The 24,916-nt window shown below is 38.9% G+C and overlaps 2 protein-coding genes across 2 annotated transcripts in view; one reads left to right on the top strand and one right to left on the bottom strand.

Annotated features, from left to right (window-relative positions):
- The first annotated feature begins 782 nt into the window (after nt 1-782).
- LOC143280996 (malate dehydrogenase, cytoplasmic-like) lies at nt 783-20,036 on the top strand. Its single transcript, XM_076585849.1, has 7 exons — nt 783-937; nt 8,605-8,697; nt 11,767-11,863; nt 12,940-13,238; nt 14,030-14,206; nt 15,145-15,258; nt 18,395-20,036. The coding sequence occupies exons 1-7, from the start codon at nt 929-931 to the stop codon at nt 18,599-18,601; spliced, it is 996 nt and encodes a 331-aa protein (XP_076441964.1). The 5' UTR covers nt 783-928; the 3' UTR covers nt 18,602-20,036.
- Nucleotides 20,037-23,986: 3,950 nt separating this feature from the next.
- Nucleotides 23,987-24,916, bottom strand: part of LOC143281426 (malate dehydrogenase, cytoplasmic-like) — an 18,626-nt gene continuing 17,696 nt past the window's right edge. Inside the window, exon 9 of the mRNA XM_076586636.1 lies at nt 23,987-24,196. Coding sequence (XP_076442751.1) covers nt 23,987-24,196 — 210 coding nt within the window. The remainder of the gene's footprint in view (nt 24,197-24,916) is intronic.

Below are 24,916 nucleotides of genomic sequence, written 5' to 3'. Positions count from 1 at the left end.
ATGACACTGTCACGGTCATATTTAATGACCACAATGTGGGTGTTTTTTTTTCCCTTCCCATCTGCTGTGCGTTCATCATAACAAACATATTTAGCCCTACAAGTTACACTTACTGGTTATAAAGTAAAAACAAAACAAAAAACAAACAACAACAAACCAAACCAACAAAAACAAAAAAAAACAAACCAACAAAACAACAACAACAAAAAAAACCGTTGGTAGATCAATCGGGGGGTAGGGCATGCACACAGTGTTTATTATAGTTGGTTCACTGTTAAAATTGTTAGTTTTTCATTACAAGATGTTTTTGTTGTATCAAAAAAACCCAAACAAACAATTATTTTCATGTGCGTACAGCAATTTCTTTTCCCTTCTCCGATTTTTCCACTACCCTTGACTGATATATATATATATAATCTCTTTTTCTCCCGATTCACATTCGACAAGAGTTGACAGAGAGGATTCTGCCGATGCGCGAAAAAAGAGAATGACCTCAGGCGGTTTCGAGTCTGCTAACTTCCTGAGCTTCGCCATGTCCTTGGTTTGCAACTCGTTCCCTGCGCAATTTCCACTCCAGTGACGCAGTCTTTTTGTCTCCACACGTTTTTATTTTTCCAGCCTCCTCGACCCACGAGTCACACACACACACACACACACACACACATTTTCATTTAGTAAGAAACCCTGCGAATTAAACAGTAATACGGTGAATAAACATTTCGGTTGTTGTCGAAAACTAAAACGGGGATGATTCTCCGCACAACAGTATGTTGTTTTTTTAAAATTCGAAACTCAAAGAATCTTGTGTCGACCTTCAGCCCGAGGGCCTTGACACGTAAACGTCATTGACCCTCACCCTGCACATCCTGATCTGGAAGACGTGTGTTGTGTCGAACACGAGAAATCCATTCCCAGTCGGCAGTGCAAAATGAGTAAGGTGGGTATATATTTTGATACATTTTTAATTTGCTTGAAATTACGAAAATTATTTAAACTCTACTGACATTTGTTATTTACCACTTGTAGATCTATGCAGATAAAAAAAAAGACCGGCTGCGTTGACTTTTAGGCCTCTCCGCCCAAGATCGGCACCGCGTGACCTTCATTCAAGTGCAGAATGGGAAAGTGTGTGTTTCGACATGTTTGGCTGCTATTCCAGCAGACAGTTAATTATCGTTATGCAGTATAATTGAAATGACTGATCTGATGCTCCAGTACATAAGCTTTTTATTTTTAGATTTAGCCTGTAACCACTGTTGGGTGAGGCAACTCAATATCACTGCACAAAGCTCTTCTTTGACGAATAACAAGCCGATGTTTGGGGCCAATGTCTCTGCCCCACATTCTGGACACCTTGTATCTAAAAATGGCAATATCCAGTAGGAATATTAGGGCATGCACTCACGCGCACGCTCGCGCACTTCACTTCGCACACGCGCATGCACACACAATCACTGCACACTCGCAAAACACACCGGAAACATGTCCTGTTATTCAGTTCACCCCACAAGATGGAATTATTAGTGTTTACAACAATGCGCGGACGTACACTCCCACGGTCACACAGAAGAGTAGAGGGTAAGAAATGTGGATATTGTCCACTCCACCACTCACTCCTCCAGTTTGACAAAGTGGAGGGGAAGAAAAGTATATATGTTATATATAGCTGTTAACATTTCAGTATTTGTTAATTTCACATATTGTACACAGGCAGGATCTGTTTATTTCTTTGACTTAGTGATTCAGAAAATGGCATCAGCATTACTTTTGTTTTCCTTAGGACCGTTGCCCACGGGGCATCAGCGTCGGCCGCACATTAGTTTTTGATGCCTCGCTACATTTGTCGAGCAGACGCCTGAAACCTGTAGCAAGGCGTGTTGCTCACACACGCGTGACAAACCTCCCCAGGCATCACGCATCAGGCTCCATATTTGGAAAGTCACGTGCTGAAACTTGCTGAAATAGATTCCAAACAATGTCTCACGTGAAACAAGCAGGTCTCGTGATTGGTTGCTCCATGCACGTTTGTCACTTTTGTCGCGGGGGAATAGGACAAGTTCTGTCGAAGAAACACGACGCGCGGCAACAGTGATCTTGCTGCGTGGCGCGCGACTCTTGCTGCCTGAAAACCTTGCACACTGGGTGCTGTGCATAACTTGCTGCTTGTCACGTGAAACTTGCTGCTTGACGTCCCGTGTGCGACGGGTTTAACTCTCCCCTCACTCCCCCCCCCCCCTCCCCAGACCGCCCATCACAATAGTATGTACTAATATTCATTCTATTCACAACTGCAAGCTTCTCTTTTACAGGACATTCACTGTCTCAGTACAACTGAATTTACTGCTCTTGGTCAGTGCCTAAAATATTGTGAAAAAAGTTTGTGGACGTCAAGTGAATAGTTACCAATGTCCTCAGACTCGGTCCCTTTTCATAGTGTCTGTTCTCATTAGGTTGTACAAGGTCATATGGTCCTTATGCCACTACTTGTCAAAAACAAAACTTGTGCTAGCTGAATTTCATGGACTATGTAATTTGATCCTGTAGTATAACTATCATTAATTGCAAAATTATTGTTAGTGTTATGAATGATGTGTAATATTATATACTGAAAGTGAACAAGTGAAAAAGAGATTAAAAGTGTTGTGATGAATCCTCAGTATCATTAATATTTAAAACAACGAGGCTGTTGGACCAACCTGCCAATAATTTCCCCGCATCTCCCAAATCAGTCAGTTGGTTATCATTCTTCAAAAAATCCAGAGAATGGTCACAGTTTTCATTCTTGTGAAAAAAAAAGCTTAAAAGGGAAGGAAAAGAGAAACTCTGACACAGATTATTTACGGTGTACTGTGTGTAAAGAGTTTGAATAAGAATATTCGCAGCATGGATGTGACTTTCTACTTGAGTTTATTACTATACATGTACGTGATTATTGATAATGTAGGGTTTGTTGTGAGGGGATGATGAGGATGATGGTTATGATGAGGATAAGGAGGAGGGGGATGAGGAGGGTGAGGATGAAAATATTGTGTACTGTCGCCTCTGATACGACATAAGGATTTTTTGTTTATGGGGTTTGGGTTTGTACAGTAATAAAATTGATTCATGTATGTGTAAAGAGATTGTAATGATAATGTATAATGTATTTTGTGTACCTGACAGTGATGGGGTTCATACTGGGTGCTTTACATAAAACGTGGATGTGTTTGGACATGGTTAATGAAACCAGATGTTAATATCTTCCCAGTCTGATGTCTCTTGACGACAACAACGATGTTGATAATGATGGCGGTAATGAGGATGATAACGACATTACTACTGGTATTTATGCAACACCTTCTATTCAGGGACTGGACCTTTTTTCTTTTCCTTTTTTTTCTTTCTCTCTCTCTCTCTCTCCTCTTATCAGTCAGAAGTTTATGGTGTTCTCTTTCATTTTACTCAAAGTTAGGTAGTAGGGTGTAATGCTTAGGGAAGCTTAAAAGGAGAGAGAAGAGAAACTTTGAAGGAAGGCTGACGTGATCATGTGGACACAGGGATGCGCGCACGTGTGCGTGCGTGTGTGTGTGCGTGAGTGCGCACGTGTGTGTGTATATACATATACGGGTGTGGGTGTTTTTTTCGCACCACATCGCACACGTAGATAAGTTCCTTCATAGAAATAAGCATCAACATTTCAGTGCTTTTCTCAGTGGGTATTTACCGTTCAATCCACCTGTGCAGGATGATTCTTTGAATTTCCTTCTGTTGGTTTGCTTTCCTGTGTCTGGGAACACGCGTGTGCTTCATATTGAATATGGTATTAAGGAAATCAGAGTGATGCATGCCATGACATTACTTTCTTAATCATGTCTCACGTCATTGGACATTTGTATTAAAAACTGCCCGCACTTGCAAACTTTTTATTTCTTCTTCCTCTTTACTTTTCTGTTTCTTTTTCTATCTTGTTTATATATATATGTGGATGTGTGTGTGTATATATATATATGTTTTTCTTCTTTTGTTTTGAATAAAATATCTTCTCTCTCTCTCTCTCTCTCTCTTTTTTTCTGTCTTTTCTTCTTTTTTTTGGAGGGGGGGTGGGGGGGGGGGGTGGGGGTGTGTGCGGAGGGGGTAGACACAAGGATATGGATTTTGGGGGATATGTGTTTGTTGAGATGGCAAAATAGCTATGGGAACACACGTGGTTGTCTTTGAATTAACAATGAGTTTTTGACTCACTTGTGTAAACAAAGTGAGTCTATGTTTTAACCCGGTGTTCGGTTGTCTGTGTTTGTGTGTGTGTCTGTGTGTCCGTGGTAAACTTTAACATTGACATTTTCTCTGCAAATACTTTGTCAGTTGACACCAAATTAGGCATAAAAATAGGAAAAATTCAGTGCTTTCCAGTCATCTTGTTTAAAACAATATTGCACCTCTGGGATGGGCACAAAAAAAACAAGAGAGGCAAGGCCTTCAAGACTCACTTGTGATACACTTAAAAAAAAATCCAAGAAAAAAAATCCAAGCTTTTTATGTATTGAGTATTATTTCAAAATGTAATGTTTAAGAGGAGAAAGATCAGTTTAAAGCAAATTAAGTCCCCTAGCATTAATTACAGAGTAATTTCCCCTTTTTTTTTTTATTACTATATGCACCAAAATGTTTGCAAAATAAATAAAACTTCCATGCTGAGCAAAAGAAGTTCCTGTTTACTTAAAAACTTGAGGTCAATCTCTCTCCTTAATGTTGTTTATAAAATAGGCTTAGCGTGTATTGCGGCTAGAATAAAATGTGTACTTCCTGCGTTGATAAATGAGGATCAGACTGGGTTCATTGCTAACAGATTTATGGGAGACAATGTCCATCTAATTTATGATTTTATTAACTATTTAAATCGGGAAAGATTACCTAGTCTGCTTCTGTGCCTTGATTTTGAAAAGGCCTTTAACTCTGTTGACTGGAGTTTTATGTTCAAAGTCCTTTATGCGTGTGGCTTTGGTGAAGACTTTTGTAGATGTCTGTCTCTGTTAATGGTCATATGTCACAGTGGTTTCCTATATCTAGAGGCTGTAGACAGGGTGACCCAATATCTCCTTATTTATTTATTTATTTTATGTGTCGAAATCCTTGCTATTATGATAAGGGAAAATGATAATATACAAGGAATTAGAATTGGTGATTATGAATGTAAGATAATGCAATATTCTGATGACACTGAACTTTTATTACATGATAATGAAAAACTTTCGTGGAAGCAATGAATACTGTTAACACATATGGGAGAAAATCTGGTCTCTTTCTGAATGCTACTAAAACAGATGCTATATGGCTGGGAAAACTAAGGAACTGTTCAAAACGTTATTTGCCTCATTTAAACATTAAATGGAATCCCCCTCAGTTCAAAATACTTTGCGGTTACAAATGATTTAGAACACAACGAGGAAATTAATCTGAAATGTAAATTTGCAGAAATAACACTTTGTGTAAAATATGGTTAAAACGACAGATTACCCCCCTAGGAAGAGCTGCAGTGCTTAAATCTTTGATTTTGTCCAAAATCGCCCATTTGTGGATATTGTTGCCAAATTCTCCTGACACCATGATAAACATGATTCAGAAAACAGTGTTTCAGTTTGTATAGAATATGAAACAAGATAGAATTAGTAGAAACATTGTTGTTAAAGGAATTGTTCATGGAGGGTTTGGTGTGCCAGACATTAAAAACTACATTAATGCACTCAAGTTGATTTGGATACGAAGACTAAAGACAAGTGACCATAAATGGAAAAAAACTCAATGTTACTATAAATCCTAGCTTGACTCTGCTTGAAAAACTTGGCCCAAACCTTCCTGCTGATACACACACTCATCAAAACAAATTTTAGAATGATGTCTTGCAAGCATATAGGGAATTGGAAAGAAAATTCACATAGAAAAATATGAAGAAATGAAATGATGATAGGATAAACCCAAATTGTTGCAGTAAATGGGGAAAATAAACTTGACACACAAATCAAATGGGATATTACATTTAGGAAAATATGTCAAATCAGTGAAATCAAACTTTGGTGGTTTCAAGTTAGAATTATACATAGAATATTAGCAAATGATACTGTGTTGAAAGATATGGGCATAGTTACTTAGTGAAGGTAGTTGTACTTTTTGTAGAAAAAATTGTGAAAATATATACCATATATTCTTGGAATGCGAATTTACACATGTGTTTTGGAATGCGCTTGAAAGACATATCAATGATAATTCTGAAAATGCAAAATTCTTAAAATTCAATGAAAGAATCATTATATTTGGACACGATAGCGAATTCAGGTCTGATGGAACTCTTGACATTATTGTAGTCCATGCCAAATTCTTTATCTACAAATGCAAAGTCAGTAACACAGTTCCACAGCTTAATCATTTCAGAAAACATCTGAAACATGTATATGAAACTGAAAAACATATTTCACTTGTGAATATGTCTTTTAATGCATTCTCGATAAACTGGTTTCCATACGAGCATTTGATCAACGTTTAAAGATGATGTTAAAATCACTGCACTTTCTTCTTATACATGCATTCTTTTCCTTTCTTTCATTTTTTTTTCTTTCCAGTGAATATTGGCAATATTGGCTGGGACGAGTGGGGACTGAGGAAAGGAGGAAAAAATCTGATTATATACACTTATCACTCGTTCAATATATACATATCGATGCATAGTATTTCTAGGGGTGTGAGTAGAATACAGAAGGATAACCAAAAAAACAAAAGGACAGCATTGATTATTTGAACATGCTATGAGGTATGGGTGCTGTGTTCTATGACGTTTAATGCATACATTACATGCAGACATCGGTGGATGAAGGCGTGTGTATACAGGTGCCGATATGTTTGTGTGCATGTCTGTGGATTTGTGTGCTTGTGGCAGTGTGTGTATGTCTTTATATGTGTACGTATGTGTGCATTTTTGTGGGTTTGTATGTATTTGTATGGATATTGAATGATATATGCAGTGTAAGGAAATGATGATGTTTATCCGGTTTTTTTTTGGTTTTTTTCTGGTCGTGTGTCAGTGTTTGTGTTTGATGTTTGAAATGAAATTAAAAAAGTTCATAAAAAGAAAAGATTTAAAGTTTCACATTTAACAACACATTTTCCATTGACCCATGATTCAGGCTGAAAGTTCAGTCGATTCAAGGACAAATTCAGTTAGTACTGCAAAAAGAATGGTAAGTACTCCCAATCTAACAGTAAACTCATATATAATAAAAGTCCTTTGAACCCAGATTAAATCAGTAAAAATATTATGTTTCTGTTTGTTTGTTTGCTCTTCAGATTTGTTAAAATTGTGTAAAAACATTGCTGCTGTTCGAAAGTGTGGTTTTATTCTAAGAGAGAGGGGAGCAGACAAAGGGATATAACAGATCGAATGATTGATGCACACACTCACTCGCACTCACTCACTCACTCTCCTCACACTAATAGCAGGGCCACATGGAGTGGGTTTTTTTTAGTGTTTACTTTACAATACAGCACACACACTAAGCAGTTCACCATACTTAGCAAAAGCAACACACACCAAAGCAGCACACACTGCCTGATTTAAGTATTTCCTACAAGCAGCACACAGTAAAAAGTTCACCCTACGCTTAAAGCAGCACCTACAAGCAGCACACAGCCCAACAGTAGGGATTTCCTTGCCCCTCACATCACTGATCAGTCAGTCACCCTGTGTGAGTTTCTAGTCCTTCTTGGAGACAACTAAGAATTTGCCATGTTCACTGGTTTTATCCTTTCTCACAACACATTGTGCATACTAATGCAAGCTACAACACTCACTCTCCCAACTAGTTGAACTGAAATAACCAATCTTTGACTTGCCCAAGTGATGCTGTGTGAATCACTGACAGATTTACTGCTTAATCCCGACTCGTCCAATTCAACAGATCTGATTCGCTACAATTCAACCCACTTGTCTATACACATTCTATGACGACAAGTTCACCCGTTTATGTCACAAACTGATTGGAGAGACAGGACGATACAACTCTCGGCATGTTAGCCGGCATGATCAGAGTTCACATTAGCATAAATTCTCCCTAGCTTACGTTCCAAAGTCTTGTCATCTACCTCAGCTGTGTTTGTGAAAGGGGAGATGGGGAATGACTTGAAAGACAGGCCACCTCACTGGGATGTTCCGACATGCTGACACTATCATGTTTCGAACACGCCGACATCTATTTCAGCACGGAGATTGTGGCAGACATCACATACCCGCACGTGTTCCTACAGTTGGGGCGGGTGAGCGCAGGCACGCTGACCAAAGACGGCCGACTAGGGAGTGGGGGTGTGGGAGAGTGGAAGGAGGAAGGGTGGTGCGGTGTTGGCGTGACCTCAGACTGGACTTTGGATGGAGTGGGAAGGGAGATAAGAAAGAGTAGGGGTTGGGGGGTTGGGGGGGGGGGGTGAAGGAAGGGGACAGGGTGGGGGTGGTGTATGTGACACTGTCGGCACACTATAACAATTGTTTTCTTTGATTTTTTATTTGTTTAAACGATTCTACAAGTTCATTGAATTGAGGTTGTGTTAGAGTTGAAGTGTGGTCTGTGTTGAATCTGTTTTCAGATAATCAGAGTGTGCGTGACCGGAGCTGCTGGCCAGATTGGCTACTCCCTGGTTGGCAATATTATAAATGGAAGTGTCTTTGGAGACAAGCAGGTAAGATTTTCATTTGTTTAAGCTTGTATTTATGTCTTTTCAATTCATTTTCATTTATAAGGGTTCAAGTATTGCTGTTTTTTTCTTTACTAAAACATTGAAATTTATTTATGTTTTAATTGTTGGAATTTAGTTGTTTAATTTAAATTGATAAGTACTCAAATAGCTTTTTCCTTAGAGAGAGAGGGACACAGAGAGAGAGAGATTCAGTTTCAGTTTCAGTAGCTCAAGGAGGCGTCACTGCGTTCAGACAAATCCATATATGCTACACCACATCTGCCAAGCAGATGCCTGACCAGCAGCGTAACCCAACACGCTTAGTCAGGCCTTGAGAAAAGAAAGAAAGAAAAAAAAGGGGTGAATAAATAATAGATAAATACATTAAAAAAAATTACTACTACCACTACTAATAATATATATAAGGTGCAAAAAATTGAAGTCGACTATAAGTGTACATAAAAAAAAAAAAAATTATAATATAAAAAAGTAGTAGTGATAATAATAATAATAATAATAATAATAAAAATAGAATAAATAAAAAAAAAAAAAAGACAACAACGATGATAGATAAACAAATAAATATAAAACATGGAGACTGACACACATTCACACATTACCCACATGCATAACAGATATGCACCAATCATGCAGTTTCACAGATATGAAAGCACAGTCAAATACACATAAACGTACATAAGCCTCAACACACACACACACACACATACACAATTACCTTGCACTTCCTCTACCCCCCTCCTCCACACACTCATTTCTAGGCTACGTATCGCAGTTTCCACAGCACACACACACACACACACACACACACACACACACACACACACAGATGAACACTTACTTGTACAAGCACACACACATACGCCCATATCCCCCACCCCCAACCCCACACACATATATATACAAAGATATATATATATATATACACACCCGCACGTTCCAATATTCCGTTGCTCCCACAGTGTAGGCATGCATACACACCTCACCCTCTACCCCCCCTCTCCCCTGCACCCTCCCCCCCCACTGCCCCCCCCCCCTCCCACACACACACACACACACATACACATACGCACGTGCACAGAACTCTCCTGACACTTGTGTACACTTACACCCTCGCGCATGCACAAACGCACTCAAACAAACAGACCCACACATACACACACGCACAGAGGCTGCCGCTGATTGGCCGCAAGAGGGATGGGAAAAGATCTCTGATGCCAAGAACGTGGCGTCTAGTTTGTTGCTCAGTCTGTTGTATTTGGAAAAGCCCACAGAGACTCTGTTCCGTTTTGAAGAAATTTGCGCAATGTTGGTTTGGAAATGATGCCGATATTTGTTTGATTTGCAAAGCATCGTGCTCTACCTTTCATGCTAGACTTACGGCCGCTCCCTCTCTCTGTTTTTATTTCTTTGAGGCGATCGATGGTGTGATTGCCTTGTACCTGTTCTTTTTGATATTCTTTGACTTTTCTGAGGATTTCCGATTTTCCTAGATGTAGGCCGCTGGTTGTTGTTGCATTACCAACAAGTCTGTCAGCTCACTCATTTCCCTTAACATCTGCATGTCCCGGGCAGTATGACCATGTGAGTTTTTTAATCTGAAAGTTGCGCAGAGAGAGATTAATGAGCAATGTTTTTAATTTTTAGGATGAAGTTGACAGGAGGCTGGATTTAGAGTTTTCAACTGTGCAAGAATAGGTGAGAGGTGCTGATTAGCTTGTGCATGTCTTCCCATCCTTCTTGAGTGCACATAGGGAGGAGGCTACTTTCTGCACATTTTTTTCTTTCCTGTTCAGTAAAGGGCTGGCACAAGATTTGACAGCAGTAAGTCACAGGATTCCTTGGGACAGAAAGTGATAGGTCTATGTAATTTGTGAGTGAGTTAGTCTTTTATATGTAATTGAATAGTCATGCAATTTGGCATTTTCTAGACATATTTTGATGTGTTAGAATTATACTAAACATAATAAATAATATATATACAGTTTTCAGACATGCTCCAACACTTTCTCACACACACCTCCAGAACTGCTCATTAGCCTCGATTATTAAACCTCTGTCTTTTTAACTGGAATTAGGAATGCACTGTTGATAAAAGACCAAACCCTTCTCTGTGACCTTGTCTAGATTACTGTTGGTTTTTGGTTTGCTACCTGTGCTGGGTTATGTGTATGGAAGTTATCATTTTGGTGTTTGAATGCATGTTTTGGACGTAAACATGTAGTGCAGTTTGGCATATTTTTGCATGGAGGAGCAATGTATGGATTGTTATTATCATTATTATTTTTATTATGATTTATATGTGAAAGCATACATGTTTAATTGTATGTATATATGTTGTAAAGTGATTAGATTTAAATCATTTGATAAGTTGCTATATTTTGAAGACCTGTGTATAAACTAAGTAATTGTTAGTTGTAGTAGTAGTAGTAGTACTAGTAGTAGTATAAAGTGTGCAATATGTTGTGAAAGTGATCTTGTGTGGATAGTGAAAAAGGATTCAGGTGGATGTTGGAGGTCCAGGATGTGTGAGGAAGGGTTGAGACAAAGCTAGGTGTTTTCGTTTTGATATATCAGCACTCTTTGAGCAGATTGATGTGTATACAATGTATGTATGATAATCGTGTCTGACTATGACTGTCAGAATAGCAGAGAAGGAAACTGGTGTTCTGTCCTTACTATCTGGGCTAGAATTTTATTACAGTGGAGAGTGTCTTGCTCAAGTTACATCCCAACTTTTCTCAGCCAAGAGGGTTTTTAGACAGTTGGCTTTGGGGATTGTCCCCAAACACCAACTAGCCTGCAAAGCTGCAGCGCTAAGAACCATTGCAATCTTGCCAATATAATGATATTTATTATTGTTACTACATTAGTATGATGATCATATTGTAGCTGATGTAGGCACTGGTTATAATCATGTGATTATTTTAAGTGAATTGAGAGTTTAGAAAGCAAGAGTCTTGACATAAGCAATTTGATTGTGGAGAAACCAAAAACCTTTTTTTGTGTCAGAATTGTTATTAAATTTGATACAATCTGTTTGATTATTTTCAGGAACTTATTCTGACACTGTTAGATATTACTCCCATGATGAGTGTGCTGGAAGGTGTCATCATGGAGTTGATGGACTGTGCTTTCCCTTTGTTGAAAGGTACAGTTGATACACTAGTTGACCACACCTCTCTTTTTTAAATATGAGTATGTTTAGGGCTCCCTCTCTCCCTTAATGCCAACTCACTGTTTATGGAGTATAGTTAAGCATGTTCCCAAATAACACACTGACGCATACAAAAAAACAAACAAACACCCACATGCCGACATAATTTGCATACACATGCAGATATAAACATGTACTACATTCCACACACACGACTTAACTGCTGACAGTGGACTGAAAATAGATGCACACAGCACAGACTGCATTGACTATTTCTCTCTGTTTGTAGATGATGATCTAAAACAGAAATTTGTTGAGATCAGTTTGTTTGCACAGCAGAGGCAAATCTAGGCAGACAGAAAAAAAGTACCCCAGACTATCAGCATGGACAGATACAAATGTGTTCAAAATGAAAAAGTTCTTGGGTCTGACTTCACCGATAGGCATGATGATTTTTTTTCAGGATAACTGATTTTGACTGTGAAAGGATTGGATAGTCACATCTGTGGTGTTATCACTTGGAGAAGTCACAATGAATATTGTATATGTCTTTTTTTTTTTATTGTGGTTGTTCTACTTCTAGTATAATTTGTGTATACCGTTATAATCCACTTTTCCAAAAAATATATTACTGTGCAATGACTAGTCTAATGTTCATAATGGACAGGTTGAAAAATCTGACAAAAATCAAAACACTGATTTCAAGACAATTGCATGTCTTTGGAAAAAATAAGAATAAAAAGTTTGTAAATGCCATGTAGTTTGTATTCTTGATTCATTTACCTTTCAGGAGAGATGTATTTTTATGGGTCTCTCTCCAATAACAAAGCGTACAGAATTTTTTGAAAATATACACCTGTTTTTAGTGAAAATTCCATGGCAAACAGATTTCACTTCAATCTTATTTCGCAGGCAGCGAAAAAAGGGTTAGGTAGACGAGTTTATCAACACTCTTTCAGTCTTTGTGATATTGCTATTTGTATAAGCGAAGCCATTTCAGTCATCATCAAGCTAAGCCATTTCACTCATGATCATGAAAATGATGGCTTTTATTTATTTGCCTCTTGCAGATGTGGTCGCAACTGATGACGTGAATGTAGCCTTCAAAGATGTGGACGCTGTTTTCATGGTGGGTGCCATGCCCCGTAAGGAGGGCATGGAGCGCAAAGATCTCCTGGCAGCCAACGTGAAGATCTTCAAGGCGCAGGGCCAGGCGCTGGACAAGTTGGCCAACAAAGAAGTGAAGGTGCTGGTGGTGGGTAACCCTGCCAACACCAACGCTTGGATGTGCAGTCACTATGCCCCCAGTATCCCCAAGGAAAACTTCAGCTGTCTCACCCGCCTGGATCAGAACCGAGCCCAGGCCCAGGTTAGCACACTGGAAAGATTGTGAAAGGGGGAGTTGTCCTGGCCTTGAGTGATAACCCATATGTGATTTTGAGTATTGTCATTGTTTGTACTATAAATGATTTATGTGATATTGTGTAGTGTCATTGTTTGCTCTGAATGATTGACATGATTATGTGCGGTGTCATTGCATGCTATGTGAATGAATGTATTAAGTCCTGGTGTGGCCATGTCTTGAACTTAAAAAGTCATTTTGTTCAGATTTATTTATAGGTCTTTGGAATACTGGCTGCCAATTGGAAATGAAAGGGAGTGGGATTTGGGGGATGGGAACAAAAGAAGTAATTATGGTGGGAAAAGTTGTGCTCGCTCAGTATTTTGATGTGGACGGGGAATTTGGGTCAGGATTGGAAGGTTGGGGGATGAAAGAACGGGAGGTTTGCTTTGCTTTATCTTTATTTGCAGGGGTTGGGGAATGGGAGGTTCGCAGGCTCTCTGAAAATTGCTGTGTAAAGAATCCTGTATGATCAGAATTTTTAGTATCCATGGTACTGTTTTATGTGTTATATGTTATTCTGAGGGGATAAATCATTAAATTAGAGGGAGGAAAAGGTGTGGGGGATAACTGACAAGGGAGGCAATGATCAGGAACCCCAGGTGCAGTGCACTATATTTTCACATCATAGTGATTTGGAATGTGCTAAACTTTGTCCTTGTTTTCTTTCTTTTCTCTTTCAACAACTTTGTGCTGTTGCATTTTTGAGTGTACTTTAGGGGTGTGTTGACTTGGGTGTAAACTGCTCATTTGTGCAGATTGCACGTCGCCTTGGTGTGGGAGTCGGTGATGTGAAAAATGTGATCATCTGGGGAAACCATTCCTCTACACAGTTCCCTGATGCTCGTTTTGCCGAGGCTAAGATAGATGGAAAATACGTGAACGTTTACGAGGCGATAAAGGATGATGCTTTTCTCAAAGGCGAATTCATCGAGGTGCTTTTGCATTTGTAAAGTGAAAGTATTTGTGTGTGTTGTTCTGATTAAAATTTTTTGACCTTATGAATTATTGTGGTAATTTAGAAGTTATATGCAGTCACATACACTCACGCACATTCACATACGACATACGCTCATACACACATATCTTCATTCACACAGTAACACACAAACAGCACAGGAGTATAATAATAAATGGCTGAAGAAACAATCGAATGAGCATACAAACTACTATATATACCATACATATGCCAGTATATTAATGAATGGCTGAAGAAACAATCGAATGAGCATACAGACTACTATATATACCATACATATGCCATATACTATACAGCAAGATTATCCAACAATAAATCCTGAACGATACTTTTTTTTTAACTGCGACCACAGTCCGTGCTGTATATATTGCCAATGATTTTACAAGTTACTGCACTGAAGTTTTGTGTAATGAGAGAGAACTTTCAGTTGAATAGCAGTACATGATGTTTTCTTTGTCAGTACCCCATTGACTTATCACAAAAATTGAAACCTAAATTTTGCTTTTGTTCATGTTTTGATTGAGGATTTCTGCTAAATCGCTTTGTCTGACAGAAAAAGACATAATCAAGTGAAAGTTTATTTATCCATGGACCCAAACAAGCCATTTATGTTCTTGGTTAGTGCTTGCTTATGATAATGGACAGGTTTTAATCTTGAGTACCAGGCAGATTTCAATATTCAATGCCATTTGATTTCTCATCTCAGACCATGTTAACACTACTTTGGGTTTCCTGTTTTGGGGATGTTTCTAGACTTGTTTATTCTGTACCTTGTACTAACTTGTGTGCTACCTGATGAAAAGTGCTAGAAAGCATTGGCTTGAAATTTTGTGTCTTTGTTTTGTTTTAAATGAAAGAGCTTTGGACTAAGGTATATTGTGATAACTTACGCAGACAGTGCAGAAGAGAGGGGCAGCAGTGATAAAGGCCCGCAAGCTGTCCAGTGCCATGTCTGCTGCCAAGGCTGCTGCTGACCACATGAAGGACTGGTGGTGTGGGACTGAGGAGGTAAGTGGTGTAGGGTGAAAGTCTATCTGAGCTGTTAGTGTGTCGTGTCCCTAACGAGCGAAAGGGTTGGACTGGTGGCAGGGAAGTGGTGTGACTGGTTTAGGGCTGAAAGTGCAGTGTTGTCAGTCATTGTACAGGTCTACAGCTTGCAGTCATGGTGTGCTGTTCACTCAGTACTGCCAGTTAGCTCCCCTGACTCCCCACAGACAACCCATTTGTTTGGTTAACCTGTTCAGTGCCAGAGAATTTTGTAAAAAAAAAAAAAAAAGGAAAAAAAGTGCTTTCCCCTTGCCAGGGAATTTTGAGGATTTGGGGGAAATATATCACCAAAAATCCTAGCACAAAAGCTATGGGTGATACAGAAAGAAAGTAAACGTTTTTGTGAAGGAAAATGAGTGTAGATTGTGCTTCTGGGCTTTTTAAAAATTTTTTTAACCAGTTAGGTTGATTGTAGATAACACTTCAGACATGTAAAGTCAAGATAATAATTTTTGTGCAACAAAAAAGTCTATTTACACCTCTACATAATAACATCCATAAGAAAAGAAACAAAATACATCTAGAAATAGCGTGCCTATTGTCAGATTATACCTGAAGAAGAAATTAAAAATGGCTATAAGTTGATAAAAACAAATCACAGTTCGTGCAGACATATAAGTAAATCACTGTCCCACCAATGACAAAGGTGGGTAAAGTCATCGTAAAAGGTCAATCACGGTCTCAGAAACTGAGCTGGCAAGCTTTTTGACAGCTAAGAGCATGGTGAAGTTCTTTATGACATTCACTCCTTTCAAGTTGCATGTGGGCCAATAAAGTGTCTGCTGTGCATCTGGCTTGCCACCTCTTCAAACAAGTCAACCATCTGAGTCAGCAAAAAAAACATGAAAAACAAAAAGCATGTGTTTCACGTCTAGTGCAGGCTCCACCCTGTGTTTCGTGAAAATCTTGCATTGGCGGTTGTCGATCCTACAGTCTGCATTGAAATGTGAGCACACTCATTCCTAAAATCCACGCCCCCTTCATGAACTCTGGCTGACATTTGACCTATCGTCTTACATTACTCCTCTCCCTCTCCTCCCCTTCTTCCAATGCTCGCTGCATGTATTCTGTCAGTCATAGCCACTTGTTCAAAAACGCTGTCTGATTGGATAGATGGACTGATTTACCATCAAATGAGCTGTCAGTTTCGTCACTGTCGTTGTCAATCACCAATCGTCAGACAAGAGAGATCCTTCTCCATCATGAAAGCTGTCCATAACCACAAGCAGAGCTTTCAGAATAGTGTAAATCTGCTGACTGTGACCACCACCTTTACTGGACAGAGTTTTCAATGCCTTTTTTGCACATGATGCAACTCCCTTTTCCATGCGCATGTCATGTGGTCAGTTAGCAAATTATTATCGAGTAGAAAGGGGTCTTCTACTTGATGAATGTTCATTTAAATAGTATTTTTTATAATCCAGACACATCAAACTATCTGTACAGTCAGTCTGTGTGAATTGAACCAAACTCCAATGAAGGAAAAATCGGAACATATGCAGGATGTCAGTGGATGTCTTATATATAATAGGCACTATGGCAATACTTTTTGTAGGACGTCAGCTGATGTCTTATAGGCACTCTACTGGTTAAGAAGTAAAATAGCCAAAAAACAAATATTAGGTTTGGTGTCATATACTGTACGATGTCAAACTGATGCAAACTAGGCCTATCGGTTTGCTCTGCTTGGACAAATTTCGCGCGGCTAACAGTAAAAAGACAAGCCGTCTTGCCCGGTCCGCTCTTAGCCAATCAGATGCCTCTAAAAGCTATAAGCGCTGAATCATTCCTTTGGCCAAGGCTCTCCACGCCATCTTGTCAGGTTTACGCTCTGTCTCGTCTTACGCATGTTTTGGCTATTAAGCGTATTCATTTGGCCTTATTTTGCTGCATGCGGCTTGTGTTTATTGTATTCTTACATTCTGTGTACTCAATTCGACTTGGCCTCCTCGATTCATTTGTTTTTCTCAACCTGTAAGTCAATCCTGTCTTTCCTTTCTCTGTTGGGGATTGGATTTTCGCTGGGTGCCTAAGTGCGGGTACCATGCCTCGTATGCCATCCCACAAAGGCAGGAATCATGAGGCTGGGATTGAGTCTTGGCAAGATACTCTCCCAGGCCCGGAGCTCATGATTCCTCCCGATACGGACCGCGGCAAGACGGCTCGTCTTTTCACTGTTAGCTGCGCGAAATTTGGCCAAGCAGAGCAAACCGATAGGCCTAGTTTGCATCAGTTTGACATGGTAAATATATGTATCACCAAACATGGAGTATGATACAAACTCCTCCTATTTATGAACTGATAACTTCCAAACTGATCAGTAACATGACAAGTTAGTTGGGGACAAAATATAAAACTTCCTCCCTTCTTATGTTATCATACAGTTAGATGATAAATGTATCCATATTTTTTGTTTGAAATTTGCATACACTGATGACTTGTAAATGAATCCAGGAAAGCACACAGAGTTTGAAATAGATTACATTCAGAATGTTAGAAAGCCATGATAGTGCCCCTTCTAATTCTGTTGTCTACATTGTGACTGAGAAGAAACTGGGTCAGACACCATTGTTGACATGCACTGTTCACATGAACCAGTCACTGCGAAAATAAATTTCTGCTCGCGAGCACAGCAATACATTCAGCATTTATTGGTTACATTGGAGATTGGAAAGGTCAGTTAAGATACTCTTGGCTTGTAACATCATTTTGCAAATTAGGTGCTCTCCAAAAATTCAAAACTATCAAAAGACCTGTTCGGGCTTCTTCGTCTGAAACGGTTGTAAACAGTAGGACATCAGTCAGGGCTCTTCATCTGGAGTAAATTAAACTTAAAGATTACAAGGAGATCTGGGAAACTTTTGGCATTTTCAAAGACTGGAATATCAAGCAAGCTTATGGTAGTTGCTGAATGTTATTGATAAAAGAAAAAGGCTTGTCTCAGAACAAGAAAAGTACACAGGCAAGAACATTAACTGAGTGAGACAAGAAGAGGAAAGAAAACTTCTGTAAAGAAATGATATTCCTATAAGAAGTAAGTGCTGTGAGTGTTCTTCATTATTTCTTAAAATGCTTAAAATGTTGTTCTGACTTTCAGGGCAGGTTGGTGTCCATGGGGGTGTTTTCCAAAGGTGACTACAACATCCCTGAGGGCCTGATGTACAGCTTCCCTGTGACCATTACCAACAAAACGTGGACCATCAAGCAGGGATTGAACATAGACCAATTTGCTCGCGGAAAAATGGATCTCACTGCCAAAGAGCTGGAGGAGGAGAAAGCCAGTGCAGTTGAAGCCACAAAATGAGCAAATCTTGCTCGTGTTACATCAAATTGCTCACAGCAGTAGTGTGCTGCTCTTAAAGCATACCTGCATCAGTGTATGGCATACTCATTAGCCTGAGGTATGCTGCTTTTTAACATTAAACAATTTTTTTTTAAGTAGTGCTAGAATATTTGTTGGTCTGTTGTCTTGTTGAGTATAGAGAAACTGTACATGTGTTTGAGTTTGAATAGAAGCAAAGAAAAGAATACCAGGACAATTGTCAAAGAAACTGTCTGCAATGGCACACATTATTCACATGAAGGGAGCAAAGGAGAGTATGCAGTTGTTATCCCCATCCCCATCCATTCTTTTTTCCTTCTAATATCTGAACTGCCTCTTATGTACATGTCATTGCTGATTCTTACTTCTTTTTTTTTTGTTTCGTATTATTGTGAATGTTTTGAATCACATTCAAGCATTTGGTATGAAATGAGATTTCTAGAACTATTATGGTCATGTTCAGCATTTGGTACATATTGATATTGTTTTTTGTGGTAAATACCTACTTGAATATTCCAGTGTTGTTCCTGATAGAAATATTCGGAGAAGAAAGGAAAGAAACCTATCTTGGAAAAAGACTTTGCAATTTTTGTTCTTGTGTGTTTACAAAGTTAGTGTGATTGATATGGTATCCTATTTCTTGCCTGATAGATGTAAATTTTAATGTTGTTGCCTTCTCAAGAGCTACAAATACACGGTAACCCAAAGTGTTTAAAGAGAATATTAATTTATAAATTGATAGTTTTTTTTCCAGTCAGGAACAGGCAAAAGAGAAAGAAAAACAACTGACAAGAAGCAAGATAATAGGCAGCAACAGGGATGCACTTTTAACAACCAAGTGGTCCATTTTATGAATTTCCTTTGTGGTAATATCAGTATTATTACAGTTTGTCAAGATACATGTTTTATGTGTAAGTCTAAACATTGATCAGACTGCTTTTCTTTTTACTTGTGAGAAGCAGTTGTTAATTGTTTGAAGGGTATGATACAGTATCTCTGTACTGCTATTTTTATTTCACATTTTGAAATACAATCAGTTGTGAAATGACTGGATAAGATTTTGATAATTCTTACTCTTTCAAGAAAATATGCTTCATCAACATGATTTTGCATGCCAGGCACATCTTGCGTATGAGTGGCACATTTAATGTGCTTGTGCTTCCCTGGATTTGTGCAGTTTATTTTTTCTTCATTAAAGCATAAAAATAACTATATAGACCAGACCAGATTTAAATGGATAGTGCTCAACCTCATCTTGACCTACTCCATCACCATCTTCTGCTTTTCTTTTCTATCAACTTTTTATGCTTGAAAATATTTATTCTGTGGAAAAAAAAATTTGATTTCTGTATGATTTAATACTTGACAGATCCATGTTGTAAGACACAAAGAACAATAAACATTTCTGGCAAAACAATTACAGTTTTATTGTGTGAGTACTTTTGTTGTTTTTAAAGTTTATTTGAATGGAAAAGAGTTACAGCTGGGCTTATGAGTGTGTGCATGAATATGGACATTGATAATAATGGTAATTTTGTGCAGTGTATTTTTCCACAGAGAATGAATGTGGGCACATGTACTTGCATACACACATGCACATCTTGTGGTAACACAGATGCAGACATTGTTCTTTGACTTTCTTTGGAAATAGCCATTGGCGAACTATTACCCTTAATGAATCATGACTTATTTTTGTTTTCTCACTTTTTTCATTTCTCAGCAAAGCCTGTCTTTCCCTTTCTGTCTTTGTTTCTCCCATCTTATTTGTTGTTGCTGTTAATCCTTCCCTTCCTCCTTTTCCCCCTTTTTGACTCGCTTGTGTAAACAAAGTGAGTCTATGTTTTAACCCGGTGTTCGGTTGTCTGTGTGTGTGTGTGTGTGTCCGTGTGTCTGTGTGTCCGTGGTAAACTTTAACATTGACATTTTCTCTGCAAATACTTTGTCAGTTGACACCAAATTTGGCATAAAAATAGGAAAAATTCAGTTCTTTCCAGTCATCTTGTTTAAAACAATATTGCACCTCTGGGATGGCACAAAAAAAATAAAAAAAGAAGCCTAATTATATGCAAACTGTATTTAATGTTATATTTATATTTTTTGTATTCTCTAAACTTGGCACTTTGACTTCTTATTCTGACACAACAACAAGAGGAGTCATTATTATCATTTTTTTGTTCAAACAGGAACTTCATTTGCTAAGCATGGAATTTTTATTTATTTTGCAAACGTTTTGGTGCAGATAGTAAAAAAAGGGAAATTACTCTGTAATTAATGCTAGGGGACTTAATTTATCACAAGTAAGTCTTGAAGGCCTTGCCTCTCTTGTTCTTTTTAATCCTCACCGGCAGTATTACCACCCTTTATGATAATATAACAACCCCCATCCCCCGCCCCCACTCCCACTGCCAGATTCACATCAGTCATTTCTTGGGTACATTTTACACACGATTGCCATAAAGGTAAGATGGCAATTGGTGAACACGAGGGAGAGTTGTTCACTGTCTGTCCATCCAATAGATGTGTTCATCCGTGTATGAAAAAAATCTTCAATCCAGTCTTGTAGTTTACAATCAGAAGTGATTTGTAATTTTGAAGTTGTAACCTGGAGGATTTTATTGGAGACATTCTTGGCTCGTGGGTGTTGACACACAATGTGGGTCTGTGTAGTAACCCAGTTCATTTATTTGTTCATATGTATGTGTGTATGTATTAGGGTCTGTGGTAAACTATGCCAAATTCATTTTCTCTGGAAATACTTTGTTGACACCAAATTTGTTTTGAAAATAGAGAAAAATAATTTCCGTCCCCTTTCTTATTATAATGACAATGCACTTCTGGAAGGGCACAAGACATGAAGCACACACACACACACACACACACACAAAGAAAAAAAAAAAGAGAAAAAGGATTTCCGCTGTCATGTTACTATTTCATTTTTATTTCTTTTTCTCAGGACTCAGTACTTTTATCTTAAGTTTTGCCACATTGATCAAAGGTAGTCCTTTTTATCCTTTTTAATTAAACTTCTGTTTCAGTGGAAGTTGCATTGATGTGTACATCTACCTGGGGAAGCAAAATTGTGCCATGTAATGGGACATCAATCAGAATGTACTTCGTACTACTATTTAAAAAAAAAAAAAGAAAAAAAAAAGCAAGAAAGAAAAGCAACAGCTCCGCAGCTATTGAATGCTGTCAGCCTGGGCCAAGCACGAAAAAAGCCTTTCAAGAAATCCAGCATGTCACTGACACCAAAACAGGATTTCCTTTGATCAAATATGCCAACCACGCCATGTTTGATCAGACACAAGCAGTTACAGGGTTGGTGCAGTTCTGTATCAAATTATAAAGGAAAACTGAATCCCGTTGCTTTTTTCATGGGAAAAGAAAGATCGGTGATATTGATGCAGGACATGAAACTGAATCCTTCTTCAAAGCTCCATTCTCTCACACCCATCTTCACATGAACACAAACGCTTTATAAAATATTTTTAGTCATGAATTTAATTTTCCAAATTTGACAATTCGCTTGGCAGCTGATTAATGGACATTCTTCTATGTTTGAATGTATGACTTGTGCTGCATCTCTGCGTTATAAATTGATCAACATTGAACATTTGTGCACATCATTTTATAGTGCCTGGTAATGCATGTAAGGTCACAGGAAAACATTCTGATCTTTCATATACTTTTGAACACCACATTAACACGAATCAGTTAAAGCAACAATTATTCATTACAGTATATTTGCATGTACATTTATTTTACACTAAGTTATGAGTGATTTAAGGCTTTCTTCATAATGATGCAATCAAGTACATGAAACAACACCCCAAAAGTGTATATGGTGGGGTAAAAATGGTCATGTACATACAAGCCCACTGGTAAAATACTGTTGAAGTGAATGTGGGAGTTGCAACCCACGAACGTAGAAAAGAAGAAAAGACATCAGAATGAAATAATACACCAGTCAGTGCCACTGATCTGTTGGACAGGATGTAGAGAGCCATCAGACAAGGACATGACTCTTGTCACTCATTTCTCCTCCATTTTGCATTCCTTGCTCTTCATACAATTGACTCAAACACTGGCTTTTCATTCACTATCTTACCATGTACATCCACAGTTTTATTCAAAAATGCTCTCACACTCCTCACTTTTCACTTGACCCACAATACTAAAAGAATAAATAATCAAATTTTGTTCAATTGAGCAAGAATTGATTTTGGCAACCATTATGAAATGTGTAGGAATTGTAAAAAACAAAACAGAAATAGTTCCAATTTAGAATGTTATATCTTATTTGCCTCAGAAAAAAGAAAGTACTCTTACAAACGGTAACATTGTGTCATTAACCCTTTGAGCCCTGACCACTGCTTTACCAGTGGTAGAGAAAAATGACATAATGCCTAGCCACCGGTTGAGCGGTGCGTAAACAATTGTGTCATGTTTTGCTATTGGTTGACTTATATTGAAGAGCCAATCAGAAAAAATGCAATATTCTGACGTCAGCGAATGTAGTACCAACATGGCCGCGCCTTTTCAATGTGTTTTGTGCATGTGCTTTGGATAAAAAAGATCGATTTCAATATAAGTCAACCAATAGCAAAACACGACACATGTGTTTACGCACCGCTCAACCGGTGGCTAGGCATTATGTCATTTTTCTCTACCACCGGTAAAGTGGTGGTCAGGGCACTCTTTTTATATCTGCTGTGACACATTAAATACCAATTATTTGCAAATTTTGGCTCAGGAGCTCAGGCAGAAGGTTTACATAGTATTCACAGAAAATAATAACAATACATGAAGCTTGTAGAAAGCCATAGTGTGTAAAAATTGTGTAAAACATTCTAATGACCAGCAATGTCGCAAATTCTATATCACTGTACTATAAATGGAGATAGTTATACTGTTTGTTATGCATCATATATGCATATATGAAGTTTGATAAGAACAATGACATTTGACTTACCAAGAAGATCATTGTATTGTGTGTCATTTCACTCATGTATGTCCAATTATCGTACACTGGTTGGTAGCATTACTGCGCTTTACTGTCCTAAACCTTGCACTTATTTTTCTTACTCAAAGTCACCTATACCAAATAAATAAATGAAAATAGATACAGAAAGAGAAGAAAAAAAAATGAAAAGAAAAATCTACACCAGGCGTGGTCAGACAACAATTCATTCTGTGCGTGACTGGAATGCCCTGCCCCAGGAGACTGTTGAAGCCTCAACTCTTGCCACCTTAAAAACCCACCGGAACCCACCACCACAAAATGCCGATAATGGTCAACTGGTTGACCCTGGGCATCATCCGGAAGAAGGAGAAGTGTGAAAGAAATAAAATGAGGGTTGTAGCCCTTCATAGTTCACATATATTTTTTGCTGCTTCTTTCTCCTCGTGCAGCTCCTTGGCGGTGAGATCCATTTTTTCACGAGCAAAGCTGTTGATCTCCAATCCCGGCACGACGGTCCACTGTTTGTTGGCAATGGTCACAGGGAAGCTGTACATCAGGCCCTCGGGGATACCGTAGTCACCCTTAGAAAGCACCCCCATGGGCACCCACCTGCCCTGAAAGAAGTCAGAAGAACTGTTTCTTTCCTGCCCCACCCTCCAGTGTCATTACCCCCCCCCCGCCCCCTCAAACACACACGCACATCCTAGGCTCATTCTGTAGTAGTCTCAGTGCCGAATGCCCACAAATTTACAAATGTTCGATCTGCCACGAGGCAACACACCAGTAGAAACTATGCCCTGATGATGATGATGATGATGATTTGCTTGCGCTTTGGTGGGGCCTGGTGTTTAGCTGAGTCTGTTTTGATTCAACATACGCCAGCTTCATTGCTAAATCCTCTGCTGCTGACAACAATAACTACTTTAATTCGAAGAGGCCGGACTTTGTGAGTGCCTTGCACTGCAGTCAACGACGTTATTTTGCACCCCCCCTCCCGCCCCCCAATACCCCCTACCCCTCTCTTTTTTTCTTTACCCAGGCTCTCAAGTCCTAATCAGTGCATCTGTTCCTATTTTTTACAGGCCCTCGGCCCTCATCAATGAACATCAACTGCACACCAGCCGCCATGGCGAAGTGGTTAGTGTCGGGGTCTGACGGCTGGGAGGACGCGGGTTCGAATCCCAGCGGAGGTGGGTTTTTCGGCCCGTGGCCAGCTCCTATCCAGAGTTGAGAGTGGGCTTAAATGGGGAGACTGGGACCACACCGTCGAGTGTCATCCACTTCAATGATGCGTCTTTGGGTGTGTTGCTCTAATTATCTGACCAACACTGCAA

This window comes from Babylonia areolata, chromosome 4 (assembly GCF_041734735.1).
Source record: "Babylonia areolata isolate BAREFJ2019XMU chromosome 4, ASM4173473v1, whole genome shotgun sequence".
NCBI classification, from domain to species: Eukaryota; Metazoa; Mollusca; class Gastropoda; order Neogastropoda; family Buccinidae; genus Babylonia; species Babylonia areolata.
This window is presented reverse-complemented; position numbering and strand designations above follow the sequence as displayed.

Coding starts and splice junctions, on each gene's coding strand:
- LOC143280996 (XM_076585849.1), top strand. Junction 8,698..11,766: donor GTGTCTTTGGAGACAAGCAG/GTAAGATTTTCA, acceptor GATTATTTTCAG/GAACTTATTCTGACACTGTT. Junction 14,207..15,144: donor TCAAAGGCGAATTCATCGAG/GTGCTTTTGCAT, acceptor TAACTTACGCAG/ACAGTGCAGAAGAGAGGGGC.